The sequence below is a fragment of the Cervus elaphus genome, chromosome 18, assembly GCF_910594005.1.
Source record: "Cervus elaphus chromosome 18, mCerEla1.1, whole genome shotgun sequence".
Lineage (NCBI taxonomy): Eukaryota > Metazoa > Chordata > Mammalia > Artiodactyla > Cervidae > Cervus > Cervus elaphus.
In genome coordinates this window covers 30,408,756-30,426,361 of record NC_057832.1, presented here as the reverse complement: position 1 = coordinate 30,426,361, position 17,606 = coordinate 30,408,756, and the positions used below count along the sequence as shown (strand labels likewise).

General features: G+C 39.5%; 1 protein-coding gene across 1 annotated transcript in view; it reads right to left on the bottom strand.

Moving 5' to 3' along the window:
* Positions 1 to 12,850: 12,850 nt before the first annotated feature.
* Positions 12,851 to 17,606, bottom strand: part of SCIN (scinderin) — an 80,509-nt gene continuing 75,753 nt past the window's right edge. The window contains exons 14-16 of the mRNA XM_043872620.1: positions 16,856 to 16,933; positions 14,297 to 14,357; positions 12,851 to 13,680 (exon numbers count right to left, since the gene is read on the bottom strand). Coding sequence (XP_043728555.1) covers positions 13,553 to 13,680; positions 14,297 to 14,357; positions 16,856 to 16,933 — 267 coding nt within the window. The 3' untranslated portion in view covers positions 12,851 to 13,552. The remainder of the gene's footprint in view (positions 13,681 to 14,296; positions 14,358 to 16,855; positions 16,934 to 17,606) is intronic.

The following is a 17,606-nucleotide window of genomic DNA, read 5'->3' as shown; positions in this document are numbered from 1 at the left end:
GAGGACAAAGAGCTTTCTTTTCAAGGAAGTGACTAGACACCTGTCTTCATAACTCGAGAAACTTTAGCTTACATCATTAGCCTGAATTTATTCAGATGACCTTGCTGCTAGAGACACAAAGAACATGACCTGCTAAGTCACTCAGGGGGGTTTCTGTTACTAACAAGAACGGAAGAATGGATAACAGACATCAGTGGATACAGATAACACACTAACATATTTTACAAACAAACATATTGCTTGATTTTTTGACATCATTTTGCGGGAATGGTATGCATAGTTACAAACGCAGTTTTTAGCTTCCAAGTTACGAAATTATATGTTTTCAATCTACATTTCATATCTTTTGAATATTCAGGCTGTTTATCAATACCAAGTCACTATTTTTTATCTCTGTTACTTTCTGCTTTTCTTTTTCTCCTTCAAGTTACACATAGTTTTTTTTTCAAAGCTCTCTAAACTTCTACCCTCTACTTTCTGAAATGTTCAATAAAACCAAAACTTCTCACTAATGTGTTTGATGGTAGGAGACTACATACGCTAATGCAAAAGGTGAGTGAATACATAAAACAGCTGATGATATTCTTATAAGAGGTGTTTTCTTCCTTCCAACAAAGGAGGAATTCTCCCTACCACCTGAACAGGTATTGTTCATCTTATTTAGCTTAACCTGGGGCAGCAGCTCAACAGCCTTGTGCGGACTCCCACCAGCTTGGCTGCATTTTTGACCCCAGCACCCAGCTGACCACCGAAGGTCACTGAGCACGTGGATTTGAAGAAGAGTAGGCAGGCAGATGCATGCTTAACCTTGAGAGAAACTGAGGTTAAAAAACAAATGATGCTCAACATCACTCATTATTAGAGAAATGCAAATCAAAACCACAATGAGGTACCATTACACGCCAGTCAGGATGGCTGCTATCCAAAAGTCTACAAGCAATAAATGCTGGAGAGGGTGTGGAGAAAAGGGAACCCTCTTACACTGTTGGTGGGAATGCAAACTAGTACAGCCGCTATGGAAAACAGTGTGGAGATTTCTTAAAAAACTGGAAATAGAACTGCCATATGACCCAGCAATCCCACTTCTGGGCATACACACTGAGGAAACCAGATCTGAAAGAGACACGTGCACCCCAATGTTCATCGCAGCACTGTTTACAATAGCCAGGACATGGAAGCAACCTAGATGCCCATCAGCAGATGAATGGATAAGGAAGCTGTGGTACATATACACCATGGAATATTACTCAGCCATTAAAAAGAATTCATTTGAACCAGTTCTAATGAGATGGATGAAACTGGAGCCCCTTATACAGAGTGAAGTAAGCCAGAAAGATAAAGAACATTACAGCATACTAACGCATATATATGGAATTTAGAAAGATGGTAATGATAACCCTATATGCAAAACAGAAAAAGAGACACAGAAATACAGAACAGACTATTGAACTCTGTGGGAGAATGTGAGGGTGGGATACTTCAAAAGAACAGCATGTATACTATCTATGGTGAAACAGATCCCCAGCCCAGGTGGGATGCATGAGACAAGTGCTCGGGCCTGGTGCACTGGGAAGACCCAGAGGAATCGGGTGGAGAGGGAGGTGGGGTAGGGGGATCGGGATGGGGAATACGTGTAAATCTATGGCTGATTCATATCAATGTATGACAAAACCCACTGAAATGTTGTGAAGTAATTAGCCTCCAACTAATAAAAAATTAAAAAAAAACAAAAACAAAAACAAATGATTTCCCTAATATACTTAGTTCAACCAGCAGTGGTGGAATTAGGATTCTTCCCAAGAATCCTGACATCCTTTCGATTAGAGGATTAATTAAAAGACTTCTCAGGATATCATGCAGTGTTCTTTACCATTGCACTGCTATGTGTAAACAACCACACTGCTTTTAGACAAAGCAACGGAAGTCCAACAGCCTCAGTAATCTGTCAGTTACATTTGACTATTAGGGATGATCCAGGGGAGGGTCAGGAAGGGATCTGGTTCTGCCAAGGCTGAGTAATTTACCTTCTGGAAGAAAAACCATGCCCAGAAAATTGAATGAAATTACACCCATTTCTTTTGGGTCTCACTTAAAAATTATGTTAAAAGCTAACAAGTACAAAATACATTTAAAAAACCTATAAAACTAGAAATTTTAGGATCACAGAATATTTTAACAAACTGTAGGGTACTTGTAATCCTTGTTGGGAAATAGAACAAAAACTTCCATACTTTTTGTTAACTATTTTTTTCATTAAAAATTGGGGAATCATTATTCTATTGCATTTTTTCCCCAACACATTCTTCTAAGTTTGTGTTCATTTTAGTGCTAGAATATGGAATGATTTGCTCCTATGTATCATTTGTGAAATTCCCTGAGAAATATATTGTGGTTGGCAGAAACCTCTTCTCTTAAGGAATATCATCACGGGAACATAAAGAGGCTTATGTGGATTCTACAGGAGTAGTTCACCATTATATAAATTTTCTGCTTTGAGTAATTAATGACCTCTTGGGACCTGAAACATTACAAAGAAAAGAACAAAACTATAGTCTATTCAACTGTAGCTGAAAAAAACAAGATGTTATCTTTGGTGCCTTAAATAAAAGTTCATGTAAAATAATTGTTGTTGTTGAGTTACCAAGTCATGTCCGATTCTTTACAACACCATGAACTGTATCCAGCCAGGCTCCTCTGTCTCTGGGATTTCCCAGGCAAAAATACTGGAGTGGATTGCCATTTCCTTCCCAAGGGGATCTTCCCAGACCAGGGATCCAATCTGTGTCTCCTGCACTGGCAGGCGGATACTTAACCACCTAGCCACCAGGGAAGCCCCATGTAAAATACTACGTGACATTATAAAAACATGACCTTTTTGAAACACTTTAATATTCAGAAGTTATGATGTCAAATAATAATTATTCTCACTCAAATCTGGGTTGAATATTATATACCATTAGAAGCCTGTTGGCTAACCTCTCTGATGACTCACTGAGAATATTACCATTCTAGCAATGTTACTACTGGCTCTTCAAATACATAAAATTTACTACTCTCAAAAACCAAAGCTCAGGGTTCCTATGGTGGCTTAGTGGTAGAATATCCGCCTGCCAATGCAGGAGACACACGTTCAATCCCTGGTCTGGGAAGATCCCAGCTCCTGCCGGGCAACTAAAGCCGTGCACTGCAACTACTTAGCCTGTGCTCTAGAGCCCGAGAGATGCAACTAAGAAGCCTGTGTGCCTTGAGCCTAGCTCTGCAACAAGAGAAGCCACTGCAACGAGAAGGATGTGCAACTAGAGAGCAGCCACCACTCACCATCGGAACTAGAGAAAAAGTCCATGCAGCAACAAAGACCCAGAACAGCCAAATAAGTAAATATTTTTTAAAAAAACTCCAAAGCTCAAAAACGATCTTACTAAGTTAGGTGTTTAATTGTTCAAACTATTTTACTGTTGGTTAGACCCTAAAAAATTGTCATACCCACTCCCTTGTCTCCAAAGTGTCTCACCATAGGATATTTAGCAGTGTTACTCTAATTGTGAAGATAGCAAATGCCTTATGTGAACCTAGTATGAGAAATTTCATTCTGCATCTATTTGTAAGAGGGTCAGGTTGAAACCAGGTTGAAACTCTCTTGCAAGGATTAGGAAAGAGATGAAATATTGACTAGATTTTCCCCTAACTACAATTATATTTATTTTCTGTTTTAGAAATTGGAGTCCAAGCTGAAGGACAGAAGACAGTAGGAAAATGTACTGGCTTCCCAGGTTATCAGCTTTTATCCACTATGCCAACCAACTAGAATCCTGGCTTCACTGTATATCTTTCTACCCAGTGGGGCAGTGGAGGAACAACCCCCAAAGATGACCACATCTTGTCCTGAACCTGTGAATGTATTACCTTACAAGGCAAAGGGACATTACAAATGTGATTAACTGAAAGATCTTGAGAAGGGGAGATTATCTAAGATTATTCAAGAGGGTCCAAGAAAATATAAGGATCCTTATAAGTGAAGGAAGGGGCAAGAAAGAGTCAGGGAAGGAGAAATGACTGATGGTCACATGGCAGAGGGCAGATAGGGAAACAGAGATCTTTGAAGATGCTACACTGCTAGCTTTAAAGACTGAAGAGGTGACCACAAGCCAAGGAATGCAGGAGGGAGGCCACTAGAACCCAGAAAAGGCAAGGAATGGAATTTTCCCCCCAAAGCCCCCAGAAGGAATGTAACTCTTCAGCCCAATTTAGAATGCTGAACTCCAGAACTGGAAGATGATGTATTTATGCTGTTTTAAGCCACTGTATTTGGGATAATTTGTCACAGTAGCAATAGGAAATAAATATACCATGATTCAACAATATCAATTTTAAATATAGAATATCAAAGAATAGTGGAGTGAATTGCCATGACTTTCTTCAGGGGATCTTCCCAACCCAGGGATTGAACCCAGGTCTCCTGCCCTGCAGGTGGATTCTTTACCTGTATCCATATAACTTATCTTATTTTATTCTATTTTATTTATTTATTTATTTTGGCTGCACTGGTGCAGTTTGTGGGATCTTAGTTCCCTGACCAGGGATTGAATCTGTGCCCTTGGCAGTGAAAGCATGGAGTCCTAACCACTGGACAGCCAGGGAATCCCCTATCCATCTGCTAAATAATTAAATCTCGGGTACAGGGTTTCTCTGGAGAAGGCAATGGCACCCCACTCAAGTACTCTTGCCTGGAAGATCCCATGGACGGAGAAGCCTGGTGGGCTGCAGTCCGTGGGGTCGCAAGGAGTCGGACACCACTGAGCGACTTAGCAGCAGCAGCAGCAGCAGAGTTTCTCTGCCATGATGACAAGAACATATAGCAAATTTAGTTAATTAATTAAGAGCTCGCATTTAGTCCTTCATGTGAAACAACACGTTAAAAAAAAAAAAGAGGCCGTTGTCCTACCATGTGGTAGTATCTCATTTTAGCTTGTTCCCTTAAAGTTTCTCTGAAGTAACAGCGCATTTTAATTTTGCACTGTAACGACTCTACGTTAGGGATTCGCAGTCTTGACTCTACTGACATTTTAGACTAGATAGGCCTTTGTTGGGAAAGACCTTCCTGTGCATCCCTGACTTCTACCCTCTAGGTGCCGGCAGTGCTAGATGTCCCCCAGCTGTGGCAACCAAAATGCCATCAGACATTGCCAAATACCCCCAGGGGGGCATGATCGACACTGGTGAAAATCACTACTTAGGTAACACATTATTTGGGGATACATACCCCACAAGTACCCACTAGAATATTCACAAGAACACTTGGTTATGCTATTAGGAAACAGGGCTTCCCAGGTGGGGCTAGTGGTAAAGAACCCACCTGCCAATACAAAGGACATAAGAGAGGCGGGTTCGATCCCTGAATCAGGAAGATCCCCTGGAGGAGGGCATGGCAACCCACTCCAGTAGGCTTGCCTGGAGAATCCCATGGACAGAGGAGCCTGGCAGGCTACAGTCCATATAGTCGCTAGGAGTTGGACACGACTGAAGCGACTTAGCACACGCTAGGAAATGATCAGAAAGACAAAGGCTGCTGTGTCTTTGAAATCCATGTTTGTAACTAAAGGAGATGGAGAACCTCAACAAGGCAGTCTCTCGTGGACTCTCTTGGTTTTCTTCTTGCCCCACCAGGATCTTCTCATCCTCTTTGCTGCCTCTCCCTCACCTCTACATGCTGGAACATCCCAAGACTCAAGTTATCTACTCAGAGGTCTTCTTTATTAACACACACCCTAGGTCATCACATTCGCTCTTAAGCCCCCAAATGTGTCTACACACTGATTCACAGCAAATATACGTCCCCGGCCATGAATTCTCTACTGAACTAGAACAGCTAGTCAACAACTTCAATTAACTGTCCAATAGGATGAGCATCTCAAAAATAAACACATTCAGCTCCTGTTTCCCCACTCAAACCTTCTCCTTCCACTTTCCCAGCTCAGTAAATGACAGCGCCTCTGATACTCAATTCCTCACATCCTCTATCAAATCCACTATCCTCTCACTGGCTCCATATCCAGAACACATAGGAATCCAATCCTTCTTTGCCACCAGCACGATCAGCTCTGTCTGGGATTAGAATCAGTGCCTCCTAACTGGCCTCTTTTTCTGTCTTCTCATCCTGCAGTCTCTTCTCAACTCAACAGCCAGAGTGTTGCTCTGAAAATGTCAGACAAATCACATCATTCCACTAAATCCCATCCAGAGGGAAAATGAAAATGCCACGAGTTGTATATGATCTAATCTTTCTGATTTCGCTTCCCACACTCCTCCACCTCTCCATCACTCTAGTCACACTGACTTCCTCACAATTCCTTGAGCAAAGCAAGTAGCTTCTTATCCCTCTGCATAGAAAGGCCCCAACCAGAGATGTGCCCAAGGCTGTGTGTTAGTCACTAGTCATGGTTCTCCACGGAACAAAACCAACAGGACAGACAGACAGATACAGATCTCAGTATCTACTTACATCTATCTAGACAAAAAAAAAGATTTATTGTAAGTTATTGGCTCACGTGAGTACGAAGGCAGAGAAGTTCCACAGTATGCCATCTGCAAGCTGGAGACCCAGGAAAGCCGGTGGGATAAATTTCCAGTCCGAGTCCAAAGGCCTGAGAACAGGAATTCTGATGATGTAAGTCAGCCCAAGCGCAGAAGACTGACGTCTCACCTCAAGCAGTCAGGCAGAGAGAGCCAATCCGAACTTCCCCCACCTTTGTGTTCCATTCAGGCCCTCAGTAGGCGGAATGATGCCTGCCCACATTGGGAAGGCTGTCTGCTTTACCCAGTCCGTCAATTCAAATACTAGTCTCTCCAGGAAACACCTTCACAGATGCACCCAGAAATAATGTTTAACCCGATAACTGGGCATCCCATAGCCCAGTCAAGATGACACATACCATTAACCCTCACAGTTCATTCCTCACTTACTCCAGGTCTCTGTCCATATATCACCCTGGAGAGACCTCTCCTGTTCACTCTATCTAAAACAGAATTGCTCATCTCACGATCCCTGGCCTTGTTTTCCTTCATAACATGACTAATTGACAGAATACGGATTTTAACATTTGCATCTTTCTGTTTCCACCCACTAGATTGTAGCTTCACTGAGGGAAGGTATCCTTAACTCTCTACCCTCTGCTATATTGCCAGCACTAGGCTATAGACCAGGATATACAGAATGAGATAGATATATATTCATATGTATCTATCTCAGAAAGATATATATATATATATATATATAGATGTGTGTGTATATATACACTCACACACACACACACACACACACACTTCAGGATATACATGCCAGGATAGCCTAGCAAGTAGCAAATATATTTTAAAAGCAATATAGGGTTGCACTCTGTTAGGCTTCCCTGGTAGCTCAGATGGTCAAGAATCCACCTGCAATGCAGGAGATCCAGGTTCAATCCCTGGGTCAGGAAGATCCCTTGGGAAAGTGCATGCCTCAGGATATACATGCCAGGAGAGCCTAGTAGGTAGCAAATATATTATAAAAGCAATATATGACCACACTCCACTGAACTTCAAAATTGGAAAACAGTATAAAATACTTCCACAGCCACATCCGAATTGCTTTGAAAGTCACTCAGTTGTGTCCGACCTGCTTAGAAGTACTCTTCATTTCCAATCTAAAATAAAAGTAAGTATTGACTGTATTTTTCAGTGTTTTCAAGATCTAGCAAAATCTTTTTTTATTAAAATGAACATAGAGTGCCCTCTACTGTGCTATACAGATGCATGCATCTCTGAAGGGTTTTTTGGCTTTTTAAAAAATTATTTATTTATTACTGGCTGTGCTGGATCTTCATTGCTCTGCGTGTTTCTCCAGTTGTGGCTACCAGGGGCTTCTCTTGACAGGCTCCAGGGGCACAGACTTCAGTAGTTGTGGTAATATGGACTTGGCTGGTCTACGACATGTGGAACTTTCCTGGACCAGGGATTGAACCTGTCCCCTGCACTGTCAGGCAGATTCTTATCTGCTATACCACCAGAGAAGTCCTGAAGGTATCTTTTTTTTCTTAATTTTTGCTTTAGTCAGGGAGAGAACACCGTTTGAAGAGGTTTACAAAGAGATAATTTTCATCTTTGATGCTATTAGTATTTCTAGAGTAAACAGAAAAATCTTACGCTGCTGGGGTGTAGATTTTTCTTTAATGGCTATTTACCACCTCACACTGGATTTGAGGCAAGAGTAGAACATAAACAGAGTTTTTTAAGTCAGGGATGTTTTGCCGGTTATCAGATACCATGTAGGCTAAACAGCTACAGTTTTGCTGCTTCTTGCATCTGAATGAATATAAGAAGTCTCCCTGGATAACGAAGCCAGAAGAGAACTGTATTGATCTGCAGAAGGCTCTAGTAGGTATTTATCCTGGCTGCATATTGTGTTCACCTGGGAGCAGTTAAAACTATTAACACCCAGATCACTTTCAGCAGCAATACTCAAGTCTTCCTTGCCAGTCTGTGAGCCTTTTAGTTCTTTCTCTTGCCACGCTGAAGTGGTTTTCCGCTGGGGGCAATTTGGCTTCTCTCTCCCCGCAAGGATATTTGTAATGTCTGGAGACAGTTTTAATTAGTACACTGGCAGGAGGAGGAGGAGAGGAAGGGGTTACTGGTCTCTGCTAAGCAGAAGCCAGTGATGATACCCGTCATCCTGTAACACCCAAGCTCCCAGAGCAAGAATTATCAAAATGTCCACAGTGTCAAGACTGAGAAACCCTGCCTTCTCAGCCTGGGTAGGAGCTCCAGAAATGGAAACAAACTTCTGGACTTCATACCAGTCTTAGTGGGAAAACACTTGGTCTTCTGCTCTTAAATACGATGTTGCTTGGTGGTGCTCAGTCATGTCCCACTCTGTGACTCTGCGTACTATAGACCCATCAGGCTCCTCCATGGGATTTCCCAGGCAAGAATACTGGAGTGGGCTGCCATTTCCTTCTCCAGAGGATATTCCCAACCCAGGGATCAAACCCACATCTCCTACATTTGCAGGCAGATTTTCTAGTGCTGAGCCTCCTGTACATACGATGTTAGCTATAATTTTTTTTTTTTATAGATTCCCTTTTTCACATCAAGGAACTTCCATTCTATGCCTGGTTTGCCCACTTTTCATTATCAGTGATTGATGAATTTTATCAACTACTTTTCTGCACCTATCCAGATATTCATACGATTTTTTTCTTTTTAGTCTGGAAATATGGAGATTAATTTTTAAATGTTAAAATGGGTTCCTGGGATAAAACCCATTCAATGTAGATTCAACGTGATACATTTTAAAGACTTTTACATCTATGTATGGAGGAATACTGGCATATAGCATTCCTTTCTTATAATTCTTTGTTTAGCTTTGATATTAGGGTAGTACTGGCCTCATAAATGGGTCAGAAAATGTTCTCTCATCTTCTATTGTTGGGAACAGTTTGCACAGAATTGGTATAATTGTTTTTTCAAATGCTTGACAGAAGTCACCAGTGAAGCCCAATTAGACCTAGGCCTTTTTCTGCCAGAGAAGTTTTAACTATGAGTTGTTTTCAAATGTTTGATAGAAGTCACCAGGGAAGCCCAATGAGACCTAGGCCTTTTTCTGCCAGACATTTAACAATGACTTCAATTTCTTTAGTGAGAGAGAGAGAGAGAGAGAGAGAGAGAGAGAGAGAGAGAGAGAGTGTGTGTGTGTGTGTGTGTGTGTGTGTGTGTGTGTGTGTGTGTGTGTGTGTGTGTGTGTGTGTGTGTGTGGCTCAGCGTAAAGAATCTGTGTGTGTGGCTCAGCGTAAAGAATCTGCACAGCAATGCAGGAGACTGGGGTTCGATCCCTGATCTGGGTATTCTTGTCTGGGAAACCCCATGGACATAGCGGACTGGCGGGCTATAGTCCATGGGGTCTCAAAGAGTAGGATACAACTCAGCGACTGAACAACAATAATGTGTTGCTACTTAAGTTCTGTTTCTTCCTGAGTTAACTTAGTTTCTGTCTTCCAAAGAATTTGCCCATTTCATCACTGTCAGATTTATAAGCATAAAATTATGTTTCTTATTTTCTTTTCCGTGTCCACAGTTTCTGTGCTGTAACCCCTCTTTTATTCCTGATATTAGTATATATAAATATAAATTTATATTTCCCTCCACTTTCTAATAGTCTGCATTGTTTTCTTCTGTTTCCTTTAGATTTAATTCACTCAGTTTAAGGTGGAAGCTTACATCATTGAGGCCTATTTATCTAATATTAGCATTTAGTGCTATAAATTTCCTTTTAAACCCAGAGTTAGCTGTATCCCACACATTTTAATAGGCTGTATTTCAATTTTCATTGAGATAAAAATAATTTGTTTCCCTTGTTATTTTTTCATTTATCTGAACATTTGCAGATTAGAAAGATATCTGCCTGTTATTTCTATTTTAATTCCATTGTAATTAGAGAACACAGTTTGTATGACTTCAATACTTAACATTTGTTGAAATTTGTTGTATGATCCAGAATATTTTCTCTCTTGGCAAATAATTTAAGTGCCCTTAAAAACCAGTTATGTGTACTGCCAGTGTTGGTGGGGGCTTCCCTGGTGGCTCAGATGGTAAAGAATCCACCTGCAATGCAGGAGACTTGGGTTCAATCCCTGGATTGGGAAGATCTCCCGGAGGAAAGCCTGGCAACCTACTCCAGTGTTCTTGCCTGGAGAATCCCCATGGACAAAGGAGCCTAGCAGGCTACAGTCCATAGGGTTGCAAAGAGTTGGACACAACTGAGCGACTAAGCACTTTATTGGTGAAGTGGTCACTACACATTAATTAGGTTAAAGTGGCTGAGAAAGCTGTTCAAATCTCTAGGTTCTTACTGATTTTCTTATTCTATCAGTTCTTGAGAGATTATCTCCCCATTACAATGGAATTCCATGTTTTAGTCTATTATTTTCAGTTTCATTTTCACATTAAAATTTTTGGACCATATGGATTTATCCAGGCATACACAATAAAATGTGGATCCAACCTTTTCTTTTTCTTCTTTTATCACTAAAGTATTTCATTATTAATATTTTAGGTAGTACAATAAGGATGGTATTCAGGAGAGACTGTTTTAGAAAATATACAAAATACATAACATACTTTTAAAGTATCTAACATGTATTTAAAACTAAAAAGGGAGAAATCACAATGGGAAAAAAATCTAAAAATAGAGCAAGAAAAAACATTTTGAAAATACAGTTTTTAAACTTCAAGATGTGCTTCCTTATATGCAATGAACACTACTATTCTTTTCTTTCTTTTGACTAGAATTTAATCTCTCTGAGTACTGTATCCAGCACAGAAACTATTTTGAAGCCAATTCTAGGACATTCTTGCAAAACAAACAAACAATGCTCAGACACAAAACAATAGTTCACTTTACATAGGTTCTTTGTTTCCTGGTCTTTTGTTCAAAGTTAATGCCATGATCCGATTGCTTATTTGAAATTTCTGAGCAAGCTACTTCAGAAGTAGTAAATAAGAAATACTTATTTCTGGCTAGTACTTGACTTTCCTGGATTCACTAATGTTCTTTCCGGTCACAAATTTCACACAAAGACCAGCTTGCTATATTTTTTGAAGCAAAGAAAGGTCTGTAAAGCATTAGCTGAGAGCTAAATTTGTTACAGTTTTTCAACCCAAAAATCTTTGAGGAAAATCAGAGACAATAAAGCAATCTAACCTTTCATATTAAACATTAATAAGCAATGGCTTCATTCTAGAAAAATAGAAAATATATCATGTAACTTTTATATTTATTAATTCGGCTGTATGAAATTGCATTTCAAATCCAAAAGACTAATTTCCATATGTGTTTACGTGTAATAGGAGTTTTAAGGCTGCACAATGTCACAGATCGACGGCCCTGCTATAATCCACCAAATGTTCTTTTTAGAAATAGACTGGTTCCCCTGCCCTAGGCTGACTTCACACGTGTTGCAGGCGTTTCTTCTCCCCGCCACATCAGTTTTGGGTGTGAAATGCAAAAAGGAATTCCCTAGCTCACCTTTTTCAGGTAATTTTTACAAATCCTCTTTATCCCCGCTGTCCACCAGCAGCCCTTCAATTGACTACCGCAGGACTGATGATACCGCAGCTGATTTTGCTGGTAATTTCTGTGACCTCCCAGGGTTTTGTCCTTCCCTCAGGGCTTGCGTCGATGACCCACCTGCCTCCTCACGAATTGCCATCCCTGCCTCCGAGTGCTTGCGTTTGGGATTTGCAAAGTCATGTTTTCACAGTGCAGGCTTAAACAGCTGGGTCTGTTAAGGGGAATGTTTTGTAGTCCAGTGGTGACCGGAGAGAACCCCGAGGAATCTCCCCGCTTTTTCAGGCTTCAGACCCACCGTTTAGGGAAAGCTCCCACCTCCGGAAGCAAACCAAGCTCTAAGCCTGTAAATGCCTCACAGGTTAGGAAATCCAAACCTAAGGACAGCCAATCACAATCAACCAGGCTCCAAGCTGTAGCCAATCAGCAGTCATTTCCTTGCTTTCTTGCCACCTTTTCTCCATGAAAATCTCTCCCCAGTGCTCGGTTTGGCACTGATGGATCCAAGAAGGTTTTTGCGCAAAAAATATTCTTAAAATGGTTAATACCCTTCTATTTATCTTTTAACAGGGCCTGGGTTTCATTTGCACTAAGATATTTAACTCTGTAACGATGGAAAAGTTTAATTCTAACTACTTAATGAGTTTTTAAAAATTAAATTCATATTTATTTATATATAAAAGTATTTTAACCTTAAAGTTGACCGTGTAATTAACTCACACATCACACTTGAATAAAATGTCACAACATGTCACCGTTTTAAAGATACGTATTTTAATGATAAAAGACAGTATTAGTGAAGCCTTTTTGTATATATCTTTTGTGACGTTAAACATGTACTGTCAGATATATAGATGTATATAAAAGTGGTTAAGAATATAAATCATTTTGTCAAGAAAGAGCTGTGCTTTCAAAGCCTTCTTAAAAGGCCATAAAGGTAAAGTTTCTCTTAGGAAATGACGCTTAGGAGTTAATAGTATCACAGTTACATCAGCTAAAGAAGGAAAATAACAAACTTTTAAAACCATCTTAACAGAAATCTTACTGCAAATAGGTGATTCTTTTCAACACAACACATAGAAAGAAGAATAATCTCAAAGGCAGGTATAAACTTTCTTCCACGGTGTATTAAAAAGTAGGAGTTTGGCTAATGGCTCCTGAATTGTAAAAGTTGCTGACAAACTCCCCTAGACTGTGTAGTTTTTCCTTTTTAAAAAGTCATATAAAAAGATACGTCAGCATCCAGCAGAGCTAATATTGGTCCATAAGAAAAGTTATAAAAATATTAACATAAGAAAATTCCAGTTTAAAAGAAATTTCAAACCAATTCTAAGCATGGAAAAATAGCCATATGGCTGAGGTTAATTTTATAAAGTCAAACAAGCTCCTCCCCCCCCCAAAACAGCAATGGGACAGCTGCCCCATTATATTTGGTTTTTTCCTACAAAAATCAGTTTACCACCTGCTGGAATCCCAGCCCAGGAACCAGCCTGTGAAAGTAGGTGGCTCATGACCCTGTTTTATGATGACAATTGGCGTCCTCTTGTCTCTTCCAGAAGGATCAGTCTCAAGGTATAATTTGGCTAAAAAGAGGTTAAAAAACAAATTCGGTTAGTTTCAACTAAAGTAAAATAACTAAAGAATGAAAAAAGCCTTCCAATAAAAGTAGTAAATTTTCATGGGCCCAAAGTAGCCAATGCTACTCCATTTGAACAATTCCTTATTATTTTATCACATCTGGAATGTGCATGTCTCATTATTGCCTGAAAAAAATTCCAAACTTTATGGAATTATCCTTACAGCATAATTATTCTTTACTTTGCAATAATGAAAAAAAAAAAAAAAGCACTGCCAGAAAGAACAGCATTCCTCAAAAGGAATTTATAAAAATCTAGATTATCAGAGTTATGGAACTTTTACTATTTCCATAATTTAAAAAAATGAATTTAAAAGTCTCCAAATAAATTGATATAATTATATCCTAAACTAGATAACAAAATATAATTTTCTTGTTCCTATCCTGAAATTCTTCAGTTTTAAAAAAATTCCATTACTCTTTAGTTCTGAAGGTGAAAGCTAAGATTCTTCTGATTCTTCTCAGTTTTGATATCTGGTTTTGGAGGATGTGGTGCAAAGAGAAATCAGGATCTTAACAACTGTTCAGAATTATGTCCTAATTGCCCACGGGATCCAGCTTACCAGACTTCAAAGATTCTGCTTTCTCAACTTCATTGGCATCTTTTCCAATCCAAATAAAAATCTGCAAAATGAAGCAATAACAATACTCATAATTTTGGGAGTATAGAGGCAGTGTGAGCCTTATTCAATGTGCTTCTCATACCATCTCCCTTAATCTTCGCAACAGCCCCAAAGTCAGGCTTGTGGAGATGCAGGTGCAGAGAAGTTCCGTTGCTCTCCTAATGTCTACACTTATTAAGAGGGACTTCCCTGGTGGCTCAGACGGTAAAGTGTGTGCCTACAATGTGAGAGGCCCGGGTTCAATCCCTGGGTCGGGAAGATCCTCTGGAGAAGGAAATAGTCAACCCACTCCAGTACTCTTGCCTGGAAAATCCCATGGACAGAGGAGCCTGGTAGGCTACAATCCATGGGGTCGCAAAGAGTCGGACACGACTGAGCGGCTAAACTTTCACTTCAAACTTTCACACTTATTAAGAGATTCCTGGAAAAAAAAAAAAAAGAGATGCCTGAATTTGTATCCAGCCAGTTTGACTCCAGATAGCACATTCTGGTATTTTATGTTTACATAGTATTTTTCTAGTGTATAAAGTGAGCCTTCCTGAAAATAACATACTGGCTGGTTTCTTTGCACACACGCTCCTGGGGTGTGTAAAGCAGGCATTATTCCCATACTTTATCCTGAGGGAGCCACATGTAGCTTGTTCACGGGCAATCCACACTCCCTTTAGGAACCCCTAACTTAAACCTAGTCTTCTCCTATGTTACGGTATCCGGTCACACTTTGGTAAAAGCGTTATGTGTGTGTGAGCTTAGTCGCTCTTTGCAACCCCATGGACTACAGCTTGCCAGACTCTTCTGTCCGTGGGGATTCTCCAGGCAAGAATACTGGAGTGGGTTGCCATGCCCTCCTCCAGGTGATCTTCCCAACCCAGGGATCGAACCCACATCTCCCACGTTGCAGGCAGATTCTTTACTGTCTGAGCCACCAGGAAAGCCCAAATATTGTTTAGTATTTAAATACTGATTCTTTAAAACCTGATATAAACTCTGCATGCATCCTTCTTGTCAAATGTAGGTTGTGTACTTCAATGATGAAAAATTCTCCTGAATTCCCTTATATTTAAATCACTTTAAGATCACTTGTTGGCAGAGAAATTTTGGTCAAGTTGGTTTTGATTATATTCTAATTCGTACTGAAAGTGCCGGAATATTTGCCTGCAGGCACAGAACAAACCATGACCGCACAGCTGAGTAAATAAATAGTTTAAAAAAAAGTGAAGGGGAGTACAGGAAATATTCTAAAGCATCCTTGATTATGCAAGCAACAGAGCCGACTACAAATGGAAAAGATTAAATTCTTCTGAATAACAAAACTTTCTTATTTTGTAATTCTTAAATACACAAAGGTGTTTTATTGACATGAGGTTTTACATTTCATATCTAGAAGTGGTCCATTCACTTAGGGAGAATCTATGACCAGATCCCAAATTCAAATATGCTAATTCAAGACCAAGAAGCTAAAGTATAATATAACTGAATGATTTAGTGAGTAAGAACAGACCTAAGGATAACAAATCTCTGTGGTTGACTAAAGACTAGGCCTAATTCAGGGACGTGCTTTATATTTGTTCTATATTTATGTTGCTCCTAACAAATTTAATTTTCCTTGTCACTATTCTTAATTTGCTGCTCTTTAGTTGATAAATCATGTCTGACTCTTTTGCGAACCCATAGACTGTAGCCCTCCAGACTCCTCTGTCCATGTGATTTTCCAGGCAAGAATACCAACGTGGGTTGCCATTTCCTTCTCTAGGGGATCTTCCCAACTCAGGGATCGAACCTGTGTCTTCTGCATTGTCAGGCAGATTCTTTACCAGTGAACCACCAAAGAAGCCATTATTAGTTTACATAGAGGTTAAAAGAAAACGACTCTCAGGTATGATTTCCCTGGTGGCTCGGACAATACAGAATCTGTACAAAGAATCAGACGTGACTGAGCAACTAACACATAACACATCGATGTGACATACAAAATCACCATTAATTTGCTACAAACAAAGATATATATATTAACAGTAACGTATTTTAGTGTGTAGATTCAAAAGTATTCTGTTTGTTTCTTCTCCAGGGGAGAGGTCTCCTATGACTTCTTGTCGGACTTCAAGAGAAATTCTGAATATTTCAGTCTCCCTGAGGCATTGCAACCCACTAATGCGTTTATTACTTAAATGTATGAATAAATAAGAATGAATGAATGTCTGAATAAATAAGGAACAAATGGATCTCACAAATAAATGAAAAACAGTTTTTTGTTGTTGTTTGTTGTTTTCACCTAAAACTAGACAGCCAAAGATGGATAGCCATGGAATTATTTCCAGCTTAAGAAAACAACTTGCCATATGCATTAGTTTTATTTTTGCCAAACTGTGGAAAGTTTCTTATAAACATAGCCTAAATCCATGGGTCTATTTATTATTAAACTTGCCATTTCTCAAAGAAGGTTGTATCAGCTCCCAACTATAAGCACACTCTCTCGCTATGAACAAAATACAGTTTTACCTGTTCCCAAGCATCTAACAGCATGACATCATCTTCTGCTAAATCATCCTGAGTGAATTCTCCTGGAACCTCTTCAATCTGAAATAAAAATAAAAAAGCTTTATAACCCAACAGTCAAGCAGTGATTTTTCTAATATAAAGGATACAAATGCTTTGTATTATCTGGATCATAGAGGAAAAAAAAGTTTGTTAGTCATTTTTTCCCTTCCCTTCGGGCAATAAAGACTTCAATAATTGTTTATCTATTTAATCATGTATCACAAACTGAGGCTATCTTATTTAGGGAGGAGAGCACTTAACATGAAAATTGCGTATGGCTTTAGAGAGGCCATGCACAAGCAACACAGCCGTAGTTTCCTCTACTTTCAGATCCTAGTGACCAGTTGCTCCGCTGGTTTCTGTTGCCTTCCTAGTTCCTAAAGACATTTAAGTTTATGATGCAGGTATTAAATCTTCTTTCATTTTGTAGGTAGGTCAATATTATTTTAATAATATCAACAGGTCTGGTCATGTTTAAAAATCAATCATTTTCAATAAAATATTACAACAATATTCCATAAGCAAAGTGTCATTATTTTTATTTTAAATGGGTTAAATTGTGCTCTCCAGAGCTAACATTAAAGGGTAATGGGCTAGTTTAACAACCCAATACCAGCAGGCATTCATTAAAGTTCAAATTTTTGAAAGAATTCTGCCTGAGACTCCCCCTAATCATTAGGAAGGTGGTGATAGATTGGATTAGGGTTTGCAG